General features: G+C 42.6%; 1 protein-coding gene across 3 annotated transcripts in view; it reads left to right on the top strand.

Moving 5' to 3' along the window:
• Positions 1-17,596, top strand: part of RASGEF1A (RasGEF domain family member 1A) — a 159,110-nt gene that overhangs the window by 101,051 nt on the left and 40,463 nt on the right. The window contains exon 2 of one of the 3 annotated variants that reach the window (XM_035330090.1): positions 8,270-8,384. The exons of 1 other annotated variant lie outside the window; for it this stretch is intronic. In XM_035330090.1, the coding sequence (XP_035185981.1) occupies positions 8,343-8,384 (42 nt within the window). In that variant the 5' untranslated portion in view covers positions 8,270-8,342. Of the gene's footprint in view, positions 1-8,269; positions 8,385-9,514; positions 9,645-17,596 lie in introns of those variants that run through there. One more of the 3 variants, XM_035330091.1, reaches the window with a different exon arrangement.

The raw sequence follows: 17,596 nt of genomic DNA on the forward strand, positions 1-17,596 counted from the left end.
GAGGAATGTTATATGCAAGCAGTGGAGGCAATGATTCCACTAGTTTCAATGTTGGCACCTCTCCAGCTGGAAAAGTACCCAAATTCGAGCTCCAAACTACAAAAACCCAAGAAGTGCCCACAAAAAAAAAAAAAAAAAAAAAAGAGAGAGAGAGAGAGAAATGAAAAATACTGGAAGACATCCTACAGGCAAACACCATGACTATTTTGTTTACAACACACACAAAAAGCAGAGAACAGAAGGGATCATGATAGAAATCCCGCACTCCTTCATTAAAACCTTTCAAGAACCATTGCAAAACTATGCACCAAGAATACTAGGCACCTTATCTTTGGTGGATTTTAAGTGAGAGACCTCACTTTTAAGAGACCTCAGGTCTCTTCCAGGCCCCATTCCTATGATGTTCTTCCAGAAAATAAAACAAACCCCACCACTGAAATCCTTCGTTGCACAAAATAGATGTAAAGGCAGGCAGTCTCCAACCTACTTGGAAATGAAAACAACTTAATGAGATTATCTCTATAATTCGGAAGTCAAAATGAAAAACCTATTTAATCTGTAAATATCTAATCTAAACTACAAAACATTCTTGTCAAGAGAACCATGCACAGTGATAAGATAATACAGGGGAAAAAGTCACTTAAGTTCTACCCTTGATATTAAGAGAACAACCACTGCTAATGTCCCTACATGCTACAATAAAGTACAGAGAAATTACCAAAATAAATAAATAAATAAGAGGAAAAAATCCTGCTAGTGATTCAGTTTTAACATCCAGTAATCCAGGGAAAACTTCCTTTTCAGTTACTGAAAATAAATAAATAAAAAGAATGCTTGCCTTCCAAATCAGCTAAAATGTATTGAGGACCAGAGAATGGTGATAAGGAAGGACTTAATACTCAGAAAAGTATTGGAAAATATTTTGGCACTCTGGCACTGACCTCAGAGGATGGAATTGCATTAGGCTATTTAAATAGAGACTAAACAGGCTTTCCACAGGAGATCGTATGCTTATGTTAACTATCTATAAGAAAATAGAACTCACTTTCATAGGGCTATGATTAATTATGAATAAGCTTTACAAGACTTTTTTATTTTCCTTTATGAAATGAAGACTCCTTTGAATTCAGTGTAAGCAAAGAGACACCTGAAATGACTTCTTTTGTACTAACCAGTGTTATCTTTACTGGAAAGCTGCATGGAGAAGAGTCTGCCCACACGTACCTGCAAAGCAGTGACGAAAGGCCAAATGAGATCGTTTTGCTCTGGGTTTCCTGGGGGGGTTGTTACCAGAAAATTGCCTGAAGGGGTCATAGGATGGGGTGTCGTGGGAGCTGGGCTCTTCACTTGGCTCTGCCTTCAGCCCCTGGCACTTTCCGGGGACCAGGTCAGGCTCCAGCACTACTACATTATATGCCTGGCACATCAGCTCATTCTGACCACCAGAATTAGTTGACCAGGTTTAGTTTCAGCTAAATGCCAACATTGGCTTTCAAAGTAGTATAATCTGAACACATTCCATTAAAAAAAAAAAAAAAAAAAAAAAAAAAAAGATTTTACTGGGCACTGCGGGAAATCCTAAATGCACGGAACTGCTAACAGTGCTGTTGCTGGCTGCAACAGAGGTCAAGGGACTCAGAATTGCAGGTCTTTTCCTCTAGGGTCAGATGTCAATGATCATTTTTAGCACCCAGTTGTGATTTTTTTTCCTGTGTCTCTGCGGGGATGACTGTCATTTCTTTAATTATCAAAGACAACTTTCTTGCTCATCACAGAAAATGTGTAATACGTGAGACATTTTTTCCAATAAATAGATGCCGACAGTTTTTCAAACTATTAACTCGAATGGAGACATTTCAGTAGTGAGAAAGGCTCAGCAATAATCAGCATCAGACCACCAGCTACCCTGTCACCCACCGGCTATGAGAAAAGGGGGGGTGGAGAGATGCGGAGTTGCCTGAAGGGAAGGCAATAGGGTGGGACAGTTTCCTATTCTTTCTGCTTTTTCTCTCTGTGATGTCCACACCCAAAGCACTGGATCACAGCCAGACGCTCACAGTTATAAATAAATAAATGAAGCACCACAGCACCAACCCACCCAAAGAAGGAGAGGTGGCCTGGGCTTCTGGCAAAGAAAAACCCCTCTGTGTTAACCATGATGCTCTGAGCACAGTGTTCTTCTCTGGGAAACAGAATTGCAGGCAAAGCATCTCATAGTAGATGGCACCATTGTCATCTGTGTTTGGTTTTAATGTAGGTGCTCACCCCCAAGCAACTGAAGACAACGTCCTTCAAACAAACATCTCCAATCAGTCTTCAGATAGCAACCACTGCCAGCCCTTATCATCGGTTACATTCCTTCTTAAAGCAATTAACAGATTTGGAAGCCAGAAGAGAACAAAATCATCATCTAAACTAACTTCTCACATAATCGGGAACAATCAGTTTCACCCACTAACGCTCCCATCAAGCCTCTCCAGGTCTGCAGCCACGGGAGAGCAGAACGCCATGTGGCCCCAGGCCAGCACACCACGGCTCGGGGCTTCATCACTGCTCCAGGCGGCAAGTCTACTGCTGATGCCAATACAGCCTGGGGAGCCCTCTGATACAAAACACGTCTTGGACCTCACTACAGTGTGTTAGCAGTGGTCTTCTCCCGGCCTGTTCCCACTGTCCTGCACTGTTCTGACAGCTCCATCCAGAAACACGTGAAAAGCCAGGGGTGCTTCTACCCAGTATTAAGTAACAAGGAAAACACGCTGAAGCAAATGCTCAGGAAAGAAAGGATATGACCAATAAAACGAACCCACTGGTATTCTGAAGCCAAGTGTCTGACACTGCCCTTACCACTTCATCCTGATAAATGAGCCGTGGGCTCTCTCCTCTACACAGCGCACAGCTGTAAGACAAGAACCTGGCAGGAGCTTCTGGCTGAGCCTTCCCTGGACGTTTTCTAGAGAGTGATGTGACATGGTGACCAAGCTACAGCAGGGCTGGTTTGCTGTTTTCTTTGGTCCCATTTGTCACAGCAAGCTTAACTTATTCATTCAAGTCAATTTTCCATAGAGTGGCTTTTTGCATCTACCAAGGAAACGACATGTCACTGAGCAAACCAACAACACCGCCATTCATTCCAGAAGCCAAGGTCACCGCCTGCTGGCCCTCAGCCCAGATCATGGAGTATCCATGCTTATTTTGTACGTCTGTATTACCAAAAGGGCAAAGCTTTATTAGCAGAGAATTTCAAACTCCTAATTTCTGTCAGGCTTTTCGTGGCTACATGACACATGCCGAGCCCAAGCTTTTCTTCACTTCCTTTTCACCTAAATCCAATGAAGCATCCTGGCTGCAACACCAGCCCTCCTTTTCTTCCAAGGAGTATTCTGTCTCTCCAGCTCAAATTGCCTTTTTTTCTTGGAATAAATTCTGCTTCTCAAACCTGTTCACCTTTCACACAATCACTTTCAGACACCTTTTGTAACAACTCCCATGTGGTGACTGCAGGAACCACTTTGCCAGCAAAGAGTTTGGAGTTGCCTGTAAGCAAGAAAAATGCTGAAGATTTATGAGAAATCTTTTGGTGCTTTCCAAGCTGGATTTTTATTTTATTTTATTTTCAGCTGAGCTGCTAGGCATTTCATTTCCGAATTAGGGATAGCTGTTTTTTCCACAGCTTCTGCTTTGGTCACATGTGGTGACCGCCTGAGGCCTCACACTCTTCTGAGGATCCTCATTCTATTCTGGGACCTACTGGGATCATCAAAAGCACAAGACTGCAGCCACGGGGAGTAGATGAAAACATCAGGTCATACACTGATGGCTCCCTTTGAACAGGCAAGCTACAGGGAGCTACCTCGCTACCAATCAACTAAAACACTGCCCTCACAATAACAAAAACCAAAAAAGTCCACTTTGTTTTAACACAACTTTTCAACCAAAGAGTGTTTAGTAGTAGACAAATGATGGTTCATCATGAACACAAATCTGAAGTGATTCACCGGTTATGACACTTGTTTTTGGAAGAAGATAATCTTCTAGTGTGATCTGAGTATAAATCTTTGTGCTAAGAAATATGATCAAAAACGGAGATAGTGTCCGCTGAAAATTTGGCTCAAAACTTGCAAACGTTGAGCTTGTGTGAGGCAATCTGCTTCACCAAGGAAATCCCCAGCAAACAGCTTATTTCCTAAAAGTGCACAGCAATTCTACAGCCAGAAGTTCCACTTCTGTTTTGCAAATAGAAATCCCTTTAAACAAACAAACAAAAAAAAAAGCAGCAGACTCAGTACAAGTAATTTAAACCCCATATTCAACATGGTAATGACTCCTACATGATGAAACTGTAAGGCATAGTACAGCCTTACCAATCAGGTGCCCATTTCCATTTTTCAAAGTGAAAATGAAATCAGATGTTCATTAGGACGTGGATGAAAATGAAATTGTTACTAAGAAACAGAAAATATAGGTACATATATACTCCATCCTTCAGTACTCCAAGATTTTTTCAGAAAAAAAAAGTCAGTGCCAACGTAGCCATACTCATACCAAAGCACAGAGAAGGGAGCTGACACACAACCATACTGGCCTGTCCCATTCCTCAACGGGATCCAGAATCTGGTCTCAGTCCCAATTTACATCCTCAGACACTCTCAAGGTTACTCTGCTGTAATCAGGTTTACAGTACCAGTATACATACATAAACTGTCAGTGTGCATACGTGCCTTAGTGTACGTTCTGTAATTATTACAAACACAGCCAGCCTTAGTTTAGATCCCATTATCGTGGTTATCAGAAGTAACAAAGAGGCTTTCTTTCAAACACAGATGCTGGTTTCAAGCTCAAAATTTCTCTTTCTCACCAAAACTCTCTCTGAAGCAAGAAGTTACATTGGGTAATCAAAGATAATCTTTGGAAAGCCACAAATCAGACATCAAGTGATGATATTCTGGGCCTTTTTTTAGAGTGCTTCCTCTTTCCTACTCTAAATAAAACTGAAGGGGAACAGTTTTATTCATCGTGTACAAGAAATAGTTCAGAGGAGATGACAAACATTCCTCAAAATCTTCTCTACTAAATTAATCATTTGAAATAGAAAATGCTATAATTCCTGCGTATTGAAAAAGCATGACTGTTCTCTTTCACTTTTAACTCTGCCAAGCTGACTTTCAAAATAAAGTTTCAACATCAAGTAATGCCCACTAAAAGCACTGTTCCTGCAATCCTGGCAGCCCTATTTTACAGTGATGGTGGAGCGGAAGAACAGAGCAGCCACTGCTTTCTGCAGGCTGTGTTGCTGCCCACCCTGTATCAGACCGTGCTCCTGTAGGCAGGCTACCATGAAACAAGCCCCATGTGTGCAAGGAGCGGCACAGTTCAGCCCAGCCACAAGAAAATTCTCCTGCTATAGGTACAGGCCTGTACGTATCCAGACCTTTTTGAACCACACGTGCTCAGACTGTCTCTGGGGCTCCTTCCAGCTGCTGGCAGCAGTACACACAGCAGCAGCCACCAGCAGGGCATGCTCGTGTCCACAGGTGCTCTCGTGCTCTGCTCCTGCCACCACTCCCATTGCTGGTGCTGGTGCCATGGGCACCTGACAGTCAGAAAAAAAGAGGTTCAGCTCTCATTTGTGCAATAGCACATACCCATTACAAACACAGCAACTCCATCACAGAGAAGTCTGTAGACTCTGAAGGATCACTGGTTTCCCCAGCAGCAGCAGACAACTGAAAAGGTCTCAGCTCTGCATTCTGTGACAGCTCCATCTCTCAACCTGATGATGGACTTTCCAAGAACCCACACCATCACAGCTTCCTACCCATCAAATAATCTATCTTTTGCTATCCTCAACTAGTACGGCTCACAGAACTTCGCACACGCAAACAGAAGGAAAAAGAAGCGTCCCCTGCCAAAGGTGGTCACCTCCAATGACAAACGAAGGCTATCTCTGTGATCACAACTCGACGCGTTAATCACAACCTGCCTCCATAAGGCACCTCTTTTGTTCTACATGATTCTAGCAGATTTCTTGGGAAGTAAAGCTCTTCTGATTTTAAGCCTGCAGCATGTATGGGTCTTTTATATTAGGAAAAAATGCAACTGTTTGCTCTCAGCAATAAACAGCACTAGTACATTTAAAAACTGTATTTGGGAAATTATTTTTTTATCTTGCCATCAAAATATCTCAGGAAGGAAGATGGAGCATAAGAGATATCACTATTGTAGTCTCTGATACCAAGTATGATCTTCAGTTCTTCAAAAACATCCCCCAAAATTCAACGATTTCTTTGGGACTTTATTAGCTTCTCTCTTTTTTTTTTTTTTTTTTTTTTTTGGTCTTTCCCCCCAAAAAATATATTTAAGTAAATGGGTGGAGGATGAAAAAAAAAAAAAAAAAAAAAAACATGAGAAATTTTCACTCCCACAACAGTTTCCCACTTCTCTAAAAATAAACACGCCGTTTGTTGTGTTTTTACACTTGCTGTAGGTTCCACTACATAGCACTGAGGGCGGTGGGGGTTTCCATGCTCTGCACAGTGCTGTAGTGCAGTATGGGGCTGGCAGGAAACTGCTCGCTTTACAAAAAGGGAAGTTGGCTGCCTGCGTTTGTTGAAGTCACAGCCTGGCTTAACCCTATGTGGGCAACCCAGCTTCCTTCAAAACCGAGCCCACCCAGTGTTTTCAGGGGCGAGATGTGGTTGTGTGAAGTAGAGTAAGGAAAGATAGAGCAAGCGTGGATCGCAGCCAGGCATGCACCCAGTTCATAACTCAGCAATTACAGCAGGTCACATCTCGCTAGGGCTGAGGGTCAGGAATTTAATGTGCATCCCATTTAGGCTACAGTGTTCTGAGGTTTTCTCTGATTCTCAGGCAGTAGGTCCTGCTCGAGGCTTTCTGTCATCCTCACAAGTAGGCAGGAAAAGCGAGAGCTGCCCTTCCACGGGAAGTCCGTACGTGTGGCATTACGGCACTGCAGGCTTTACTGAACGAGAAACCTTGACAAGGAAGCTGCACAAACATAGCTGGTTTCCCAGAAACTGAACTTACTAATAATGCAACCTAAATACAAATGTGTGCTCTTACTGTGTCAGATTCTGATACCTTCTGCAACAGGGCTTAGAAAGGCTTGCCAGCACATCCCTCAGTTACCTGTATGGAGTCATCCTCGTCCTCAAAGTCCTTAGAGAAGCTCTCCCGAATCAGGAATATAGCTATCCATTGATTTTTTATCTTTTTAAGTATTGCAAACAAAACAACTTTTTCACTTCAGTTTCAGGCAAAATCCAGAGCTGTTAGCATGGAACTGTAGCAGTATTTCTTCACTGATCTTATTAACAGGGAGAAGCCTTGCATCATATAAAATTTTGTCATGTCTTTCTTAAAGCAAAGCTATTTAAATTTCATTTTGAGGAAAAAATAAAATAAAAATAAAACCCCTTAAAACCACAAAAAACAGCACCCAACTCAGAATCACAACTTCAAGTTCACCTTGGTAATTCAGCCACAATGAATTTCCTGTAGAACAAAACTGAAGAAAACTCAAGTCCTACTAAAAGCCTATGGCACTCGGTTCCAAAACTGGCCTGTGGCAAATTATCTCTATATTGTGTACTCAGATTGGGATTCTCTTCAGTACATTTTATCTTAGGTGTCAAGAGAATCGTTGCCAGTTTCTTTGTATCTTTATTTCTATGTCACATTGAAGACAGTTTAGTAGATATTAAAAATATATAGTTAATGATTTATCCATTGCTCCGATGAGATATGATTGTGCTGTCACTTCCCTTTGTGCTGCCATAGTACTTCTCAAGAAGAAAGGTTTATAATTCTTCTATCACCATAACTGTGCTAAGGAACAGATTTCTAAATTTCAAAGCTTTTGTTAAACACTTTTCAGCACATACTTTTATAACCAGTCAATTTAACAATGTAAATATTATGGATATTATTCTAGATAACGCTTTTCTAGGACTATTACAAGACTAGTGCGTTTTGGTGGTGGTGTTTTGGCTTGGTTTTCAGGGGTGGTGGGAGGCATTTGTCTAACTCCAAACATGCTCCCAATTCCTTTCCTATTTCTCTTCACCTAGCACCTAGTATCTAAATTTCTGCCTTTTTTGCTATACCAGAATTTGTGCTATTTCCTCCTTCTTATGAACCTCACCTTTTTAAAGCTACACATCAGATCTTATTCTGATTCTAGAATGCATTTTCAATTTAAAATAACAGTCTGTTCTGAATAGTAATCCATTGCACCCCTCATTTTAAGGGGAAGGAGGCAAGACACATGACAAAAATCATAGAGTGAAATAGCTGGAAGTCCACCCACTGGGAAAGGCTGGATGGCAGAACCACTGTGCAATGCTGCTGTAAAGAAATGCAAAGTAAGTATTATTTTACTTCTTATGATTTTTATGTAAAAGTTTCTTTCATATGTGCAAGCACTGGCATAGGCTAATTTCTAGTTAGAGATTTATATTGTTCAGAAGTCACACTGGGCAGTCTTATATGTCAGTAATTCCATCCAATTCCATAAATTATGCCATCCTCTTCAGCAACACCTTTGGACCTTCTTCCTCATTTCCTATGACAATTTCCTAGCTCCCACATTTTCCTTATTTCTACATACTTATTTCTGTATCTCTATACAAAGTCCAACACAAATATAAAACAACAACAAAACCAATGGCATGCCATCTTCATTAACTACGAACTAGCATCACCTATATAGAAAATTCCCTTTCCTATTTTCTGCTTCACCTCTTCTTGCAATAATTCACACTGTGGACACCTGTCTATACAGAGAATTCATTCTTTGTTATTATTTTATTTAGCAAAGATGCAATACCATGCAGGAAAACCATTCAGGTTTCCATCAAAGTACATCTAGAATTGTTTCTGCATGATTTAACTGAGCTTCTGAAAAGAACTTGGCATATTGTGGATATTACTGCGCAAAAATTAAGTACAAAGAACGGTCAACTGAAAATTGATTTTGAAAAAAAAAAAAATTCCAACAAGCTTAATTCTAGAGTATTGGTTCCTAGGTGCCAGATTTCCATGGGAAATACTGCAACTAACTGCCAGATGCACGTGTAGGAATTTTATATGTTCCCCCTAAAGATAATCAAATTGAAACATCTGGGAAACGTTGCTCTACAATCACACCAAACCAAACCAAACCCAGAGCGATTCTAGCAGCAACGATATAAGCGGTGGGCCAAACAGAAATTCCAGCCCCAAACCTTCTTCCTCTCCCTGACCACATTGATACCCTGCCCTACCCGGCAGACGAACTCCTACGGCCCTATGTGCAGGGCAGATAGCAGAGCAGCCAGGGCTTGGCTGGAGTTCAAGGGAGGCTGAGGCTGGCGTGGAAGTTCCCAGCCGAGCCATCAGCAGCTGCAGCACATGACACCTACGTAGTGGAAGGCCGGGGCCGTCAGAGTTTCCTCTCGTGTGCAACCCCCGGCAGCACTTTCATTTTTCCTGGGGTATAACTGGCATGGAAACCACAGCACCCACCACAGCCGCCAGCACGCTCTGCCTGAGCGCAGAGGGGACACGGAGCAGCGGCACAGCAGGGAGGGCCTCGGGCGCCAGCAGAGGTCCAGCTGTGAGCAGAGATGCTCCTGCAGACCCCGGTAAGTTTGGCACGGTGCCCCTCAGGCACCTTCAGGGGACACACACGTCTCTGGGAAAATGAGGGTGGGAGCAGATCCTGCTCCTGCAGGGATGACAGCAAGCTCTTGGGCGGCTAGCTGTGCATGCAGGTGTTTAATACGACGGTACAGGGAAAGCATGTTTAAAAATGTGATGCAGTTTGTATATTCACTGGTGGTTCTGTGTGTTGCGTCATGTTTAGATGGTATGTAATCATAGAATGATTCGCTTCGGAGGGACCCTTGGTGAAGGGAGTCTGTAAGGACTAAAGCTTTGTGCAATACTGTTGTGGAGAAATGGAAACAGTGGGTGATACTTCATGCTACTGCAGTACATGAGTATTTCTTCCTCTTGCTGCCAGTGTGGGATACCAGAAAAGACAGAAGGAGTGGTGTGAACAGATGTTCACCAAGTGCAGTGGGTCAGAATTGTGCAGGCAGGTTTAAAGCCAGGCAGTACCTCGAGAGGTGTTCAGCTCCCAGGGGTGCTTTAATTTACCTTCAGGGGTCTGCCCGTCGCAGACCCAGAGCATCAACTAGCAGGCTTCAGATATTCAAGTTAGAGTTAGGTATGTTGGGACAAAGACTTCATTCTCAGTCTCATTTTTACCTCTGGTTAATCAATTAAACAAATGAAGAGCAATAACAAGCAACAAAGTAATACAACCAAATAAATATTTTCCCTAAGACCAAAATGCAGCAGGTTTTGGTACAATAAAATGAAAACAATTAGAAAGTGAGAGCTCTTATTTTCAGATATGAGAATTACCATCCCCAGAAGATGTTGTTCAGGGGGTGTTTCCCATACTACTTCTGCTAGATCAAAAATGCTATCCTAGTGCTTTGCAAGGGGATGGTTCTGCTGCAGCCAGCAAGGTCCCAGGTGGAGTTTCTCAGTCTGGTGAATTTAAGCTTTAAGTGGATTGGTAGGGACCTGATGCACATAAGCCATGCAATCCCTTGAGAAACGATTTTCAAATTAACTAATAAGATATTGTACTGCTTATGGCTTATTAGAGAGAAACAGTGAGCAGCAATACTAATAGCTACTATGCCTGGGATTTAAGAGCTGGATTTAGCTGTCATGTCCATAATTCTTATTGCACTGGTTGTGTAAAGGAGTAGGTGAGAGGAGGGTTTAGTTTCATATTAAGGAAAGTAAAAAGGCTCTACAGCAAAGTAATTGCAGGATTAGTAAAAAGTATAAGGCAGCTTTGCCCCACTATTTACACATCAAGGCAATTTATGGAAATCCTCACACAGAAAACTTTAGTAATTGAAAATAAGAGTAAGCTGTTTCTGAAGTTCAAGTTAAAGGACAAGCAATATTATTTTTCATGTTAAAATATAATGCGTAGAGAAGAACAGTAAATTTTCACAAGATACTTTAAAGGTCATCTCCCCAAGGGAAAAGAGTAAGATATGAGAGCTTCTTGACCAACAGTAATAGCTTTGATAGTAATCGATCTGCAAGCCTGTAGATATCCAAACTACAAGTTCACAAGATTTCTGCACGAGACCATTTTGACACTAATTGCCATTCATCATGTAGTGGAAAGTTAAGGCTAAAGGGACAGAGCAAACAAATGTCTTGAGAATAACCTGGTACAGGAGCATCACAGTATGTGGACAACACGTGAGAACAGAGAAACCATAAAGACAACAGACAACACGAGTCGAAATATGAAGGGGCCTGGCAGACCCAGCAGGGCAGAGACACTAGGCTGATTAGAAATGGAGGTAGAAATGGTCAGATTTGAAAACAATATATAAAACCCTGAGCACAGAGAGTGAGGTTATCATAAAAACAGTCTTTAGCAAAGCCATCATCTCAAAACTAGAAAAGCACAAGATTTTGAGATTTCATGCTAGAATGCATCACTGAAGATGACCAAGGTAGCAAAGGGAAGAAACCGGGCAGCTAAATTTATGAGCAACTGGTGAAACAAGTAATCTAATTGCATGTGATAGCAAACAGAGGCAATTCACAATAAAGTAGAGCCATTACAGAGGACCAAAGTTAAAGTGCTCTGCCTGGAATACATATGAGGCCAGTGACTACTGCTTTCTAATTCATGAAGCCAATTTCAGAACCTTACCACCTCTTCTAATACAGATGACATGTTAGAGGAGCTGAAAGTTTAATAAAAACAAACTGTTCAAATGAAAGTGAGGGTTATTAAAATAACTATTTGATGTTTGAAGCATAAGTAAAGAAACCTTTAGTTTCCACCTTGAGCTGCAATCTAAATGGAGATGGATTACCCTTTTGTGACATCCTTGCACAAGCCCGTGCACAACTTCTCTCCTGTCCTAAGGAGGCACAGATCAGCCTCGCTGTCACATCCCATTAAGAGCAGAGCTGATAAAATGCACTGGGATTCCAAGGTGACACAGCTGCTTTCGTTACATTTGTCACAATATTGATTAGATTAGGTCCGAAGCCCATCTTTGGTCTGCTGCTGACCCATTGCATCTCTAGGGAAATTCTGTGGAGTGGGAAACAGAATTGAAAACTACTACAACAACGGAGATGTTCAAGATGGTTACAGCTCATGGGACTGACATCAGTGTGACAAGTGGTGATTTTTACTAACTATGCATCCTAATCCATTAATCCCCAGCTAGAAAACTAAATATTATGTTAGCAACCCTTTCACAGTAGTTAGCTTTTGGGAGCTTCATAGCATCAGAATAACACATTAAATATTTTTCTTTCATTCACTGCAGTAAATATTAATAACGAAGTGCTGCCTCGCTCATTTTGCCCACCAAACTTTCAAAAAGCAAATAAAAAGCAATAGGTGCTCTCTCTGTGGAGCTTTATAGCATGTCATTTGTCTTCTGCAGGATGTTCAGTTGTAGATATTAGACTGCACGCAGCGTAGCTGGTGATGTTTCAGCTTGGAGAATTGTGCAACTGAGCTGTGCGGCACCCAGTTAAGCACAGCAGCACACAGCTAAGCACCCTTACAACTGTTCTCATGTTTTCTTCAGGCTTCACTTACTGCCATTAAATATTTCTAATGTAACACATGCCCTTTCATTGACATAGCCTTTGTATGTGGCAGATTTGACAGTTCAGAAGACACAAAGGACTACTCTGAATTGCTAAATACGCTTCATGTTTTAGACAGCGTGGATACTAGAGAGAGATTTTTTTTTTTTTCCTTTTTAAGCATGAGATCATTTTTCCTTCCCTTTCACACAGGGGCTACTCTTATAAATACCATCAGCAGGCACATCTGAACTACAAGGAGCTTGAGCAATAAGTTCAGTAAATGTCATCCCTTTTCCCCAAGCCTTTACCTCCCACATGTAACACCCACTCCTCTGACAGCTCCACGATGGTTTTGTTTCTCCTTTCTTCCAAGCATTCCCTTCTCATCATCTTTATACTGCTGTACAAAATACCACAACTAAGCAGTTAGCACCCTGTAAGTAAAATAAACATTCCTATCTGCAGCGGGGAAATTGCAGTACACGCATCATGCTCTGTAACAGAGCCTGAGACCTGCTGACAGGCAGCCTGCCGTGGACCACCACTGTCCAGAGCGACTTCTGCACGCTGTGAAGGATGCAGCAACATGAAGCAGACCAAGCGCTGTGCACTGTTACGTTTAACATAACAGGGTGTTACAGCTAGATGCTGCATTTATTTTATTTCCATAGGAGTGGGGAAAAAAAAAAAAAAAATCAAGAGAAAAAAGAAACCTGGGATTTTCCTCTCCGTAAAACTTTGCAGCCTCAAAGTACCTGTGACAGTACGTGTTTCAGGTTGCTATTTTCATCTTTTTCAAAACTGTTAAACTTTCTTCAAAATTAAGTCCAAGAAATTGTTTTGCCTTGTTCTTAACCTGGTCGTACTTTTTTCACTCAGAAAGAAGGAGCGTAACTTTTCTTAATAAAATCCTAGATTTTTTTTTATATTAATATTAAATTAATATTAAATCTCCAAGAAGCTCAAACAACTGCTTTGCAGAATCTTGCTTGTTATTACTGTGTAGACCTCAATTAAGATTCCGTGAAAGCCTTCACATCCTCAAACTATGGTTCGCACCCTAAAAATATGAAAGAACCAAACTTCTAAGAATTGCCTGGTGACAGATAAGGGGTCAATTTTTTCCACTTTAAGGGCTGAAAACTTCGCAGGGTGGTTTCAGCCAGAATTAGAGTTTTCCTCGAAAGGGTACAGGTTATGTCCCAAAGAAACACGTTCGGAAGATCCTCTCCTGAACTGTCAGACAATATTCTTGAATTATACTAAATGTGTTCCACTTACACCTTTGCTCTCACTTTTAAACAAAAGCAGTACAGCAGCTGCACCCCTTAAAAGTTATACATTAAAAATTTTCTGAGTGTAGACTAAAAGGAAAGTGACCATCCCTTGATACAATACATAATTTTAACTTTTTTTTTTTGTCATTGTACGTTTTATACAGTTGTTTATTTTTGTGCAGAATAGATCCACAATCTAAGAGATCATTGTCTTGAAACTCTTCATTCATATTGACATGGGAAGCACCTTTCTCTCCTCTGAGAAAGAAACAGGCTGATTTGTGGGTAGAGAGAAGTAGTTCTGACAAGGTTTAAATGGCCCACTTCGTCATCCTCTTTTCCACACCCACTCCTTACACACAACCCTTCCCCAGCTCATCCATCTCTCCTGCCATTCCCCTCACAGCATGTTCCCCTCTCCCTGCCTCATCCTCTTCTCCATGCTAACCTGGACTCGCTGTCTTGTGTCCCATTCTTAATTCTGTTCCTTCCCTATCAGTCTCTGGCCTCCTCATCACCACTGCAGGGTCTGGTTACGAGAGCAGGATCCATCCCCGCTCCTTGCCCACCCCTCTGCTGGTCTGCGTGGGCAGGTCAGGCTGGAACCGCACACACAGCCTTGACAGAGCCACTCCTGCCAGCTGGGGGTCTGCATCCCAGGAATGAGAAACGGTAGCTGAAGACAGACTGATAGCTCTTGCAGTTCGGGTTTGTAGATCACAGACTACACCAGAAATGGACTTGACGCAGTTGGTTTTGTTTGACAGTTTCTAATGGGGCTTTCTGCTACGATAACAGAAAGCTAAGGCACCCTACAACTCAGCTGGCAGTCCGCTGCATCAGTTTGCTGCTGGCATACTTCAGAAGGAAGACAGAAAAAGAGGGTGGAGACGCAAAAAGCAATGTCATTCTTCTGGACTACGAGCAGCTCACTGGTGTGGGGTGCCCTCCTCTCCCCAGTGGCCATTTCTGCCGCACACAGTCCAAGATGTAAACGTGTCCCCTGCCCACGCTCCCTTCTCACCTGCAGAGAGCTTGCAAGTCGAGTTTAAAGAGTACAGCTGAGCACATGAAAAGGAGTGTACAGGAACCCACTTCTTTAAAGTGCTGACACTTTGGAGGATGAAAGAGGCTTGAAATCTCCAGAGTTCCAGCCTCACAGGCACTAAAAAAATCCCTTGAAAAGAAAAGAAACAGAAGAAGGGAAGAAAAAGTGCACATCTCTGTATTTAGAAGTTCATATATTTAAGTCTCTCGAGGAAGGAAATAGGTTAGGAAACTGACAGTGAAAAATACCAGATTTGAAATGCTGAAAATAAATCTGATTTTCTAATACAAGTTTTAATTTTTTTTAAAAAATGAGAAACAGGCCTTAAAATGTAATAAAAACAATTGACAAAACACAAACCCAATACAATTTAGCCACCAAAGGGCAAGAAGTTAGGAAAACACATGCTAGGAATAGCCTGGCCAAAATTTAATTTGCTTTCAGAGACTACATGTTCACCATCAACAACGGGCATCCCATTACCGTTCCTGCCACCAAGCAATAATGGGAACAAATGCCGCTCGTTTTTTATGCAAGACAGACAGCCTTACAGTGCAGAGCAACTGAAACTTTAACCTTGTAAGACAAGTCTCTCGGTAATGCATACAATCGTTTTAGCCAAAGTGGATTTTTTGAGAATAACCTGAAAGAACGGCCACAATGCATCTCGGGTAGCGTTATTTATCTCACATGCTGACGATGCCTGCAGAGACAGTGCTGAGTAACACACACGCCTGGCTTTGATATTCATTTGCAACGAGAAGAGCAAGTCCGTGATGCTCGCCGGGAGCGGGCAGCTGGGACAGGGAAGCAGCAGCCTCACACATTGCATCTCTAAAGGTCTTCAGGGAAGAGTAAGGATGCACAGTAAATAAATAGCTGAAGTTTAAAGAACAGACTGGAAGCAACTAAAACTTTGTCTCCTGCAAAATAATAGCATAATTAATGGTTCAGGAATTATATTAGAGTGCGATGGCTTTTTCTGTAGACTAATGACACCCAGGAGAGAAGAGTCTCTGCTTTGAATGGGAACATCAGATTTGATTTGTGTAGCCTAAACAAATAAATAATCATGGCTTAATTTAGATAGATCTCTACAAAAGCAGAATCCTCACATTTTAATTGCGGATGAGACAGTAAAAAGTAAACAAAGAAGTTAGGCAGTCCTCGAGCATATGAAAGAAGGGAAGAATCTGCACGAGACAGACCTCTTTGGTCATTAATCACGGCAAATTGACAGGCATTGCGTCTGCTCGGCACCTTCCAGCGTCGTGACTCAGAACCGCACTGTGAAAGCCGCTCGCAGCTCCTTTCTTAAGGGCGGTTTGCACTGAAGGGAAGGGCAACTTGTCAGCGGGGCGAGGGCAGGACTTAGAGCTTCAGCTACTGCTGGACAAAGATAACATCTCAGAGACTTTCTGGGTATTGGAGCTTGCCCTCGCCACTTGGTACTTCCTCAGCACGCAGCAACAACCTGACGACCACGTCCGTTCTCAGGGAGCTGAGGCCAGCGGAGGGAAGGCAGCAGAGGCCGCAAGCTGGCACGCCCCGGGTGGTGAGGGTCCTGCGGCCTCCAGGCCCGGCCTCACCCACGGCCCCATGCCCCTGCAGCACGAGCCCAGCTCTCACCGTGCGCTCACTTAGCGGCTCCGTTCGGCACCACGGTCCCTGGCGAATGCCCTGACCCCTGACTCGTTGACCTCTGCAGCAGCAGAACAGAAGGCGAAGGCTGGCAGAGCCCAAGTTTTAGATTGGTTTAAGCAAGGACCTTCCTGTGTGGCAGTACCGCACCTTGCGGAGCTGTTCATGTGAATAAACACAGGCCCTTCCCCCCCGAAGGTCCCCGTTAGCCTTTTCGCAAATTTAGGAGTAATAAAAAAGCAAGCAGTAACTGATCCAACACAACCATATAGAATGCAAAGGATAACCTGAAAATCCAGAGCAGCCCACATGGCAGTAAAAGAGTTTTAATCAATTTTAAAAGAGCGAGAATGCAGAAGGGAGGTAACAGTAACATTTAGTTTAGTTTCTACTGGGCAGAATTTAAAAGAGCCTGAACCCTTTTCCTTTAGAAAACTGAAATAGGAGAACAAGTTTTAACCACGCTTCTGTGAACCGCTGTGGGTCAGGGATCCTTGAGACACACCAGTGCTGTTTCAGTTACCATAAGGAGCATCGGCTGTGCCTGGGAGTTTCATTCTTCATGGCGAGATAACTGGAAAAGCCCTGAGAAAAGCACAACACTGCACTGTCAGGGGCTGAAAAACCTCTGCAGGGACTGAAAGGGCATTCTTTTACACAACTACCAGGCACAGAAAGGTCCTGCGAGCACCTCATGCCCTGGTTGTGAGCACTCGCAAGAGCTATTTAAATTAGCAAGCAGTCAGCACCCACAGGAATTACCACCACGGGCACAGCAGCTCAGATGCACACCCTCTAGATGTCCATTTCTACCAGGGAAACCTTCACTGCACGCAGCTTGTTTTGACAAGTTATCCGTTTTTAATTCAAGAATTCTAGGTACTTTTCACTCAGATTTTCACTTTCAGTTACTCCATCCTCAAGGCGTACATACTATTAACATAAAATAACAGATACAGCTCAACAA

This window comes from Oxyura jamaicensis, chromosome 6 (assembly GCF_011077185.1).
Source record: "Oxyura jamaicensis isolate SHBP4307 breed ruddy duck chromosome 6, BPBGC_Ojam_1.0, whole genome shotgun sequence".
Taxonomy (NCBI): Eukaryota; Metazoa; Chordata; class Aves; order Anseriformes; family Anatidae; genus Oxyura; species Oxyura jamaicensis.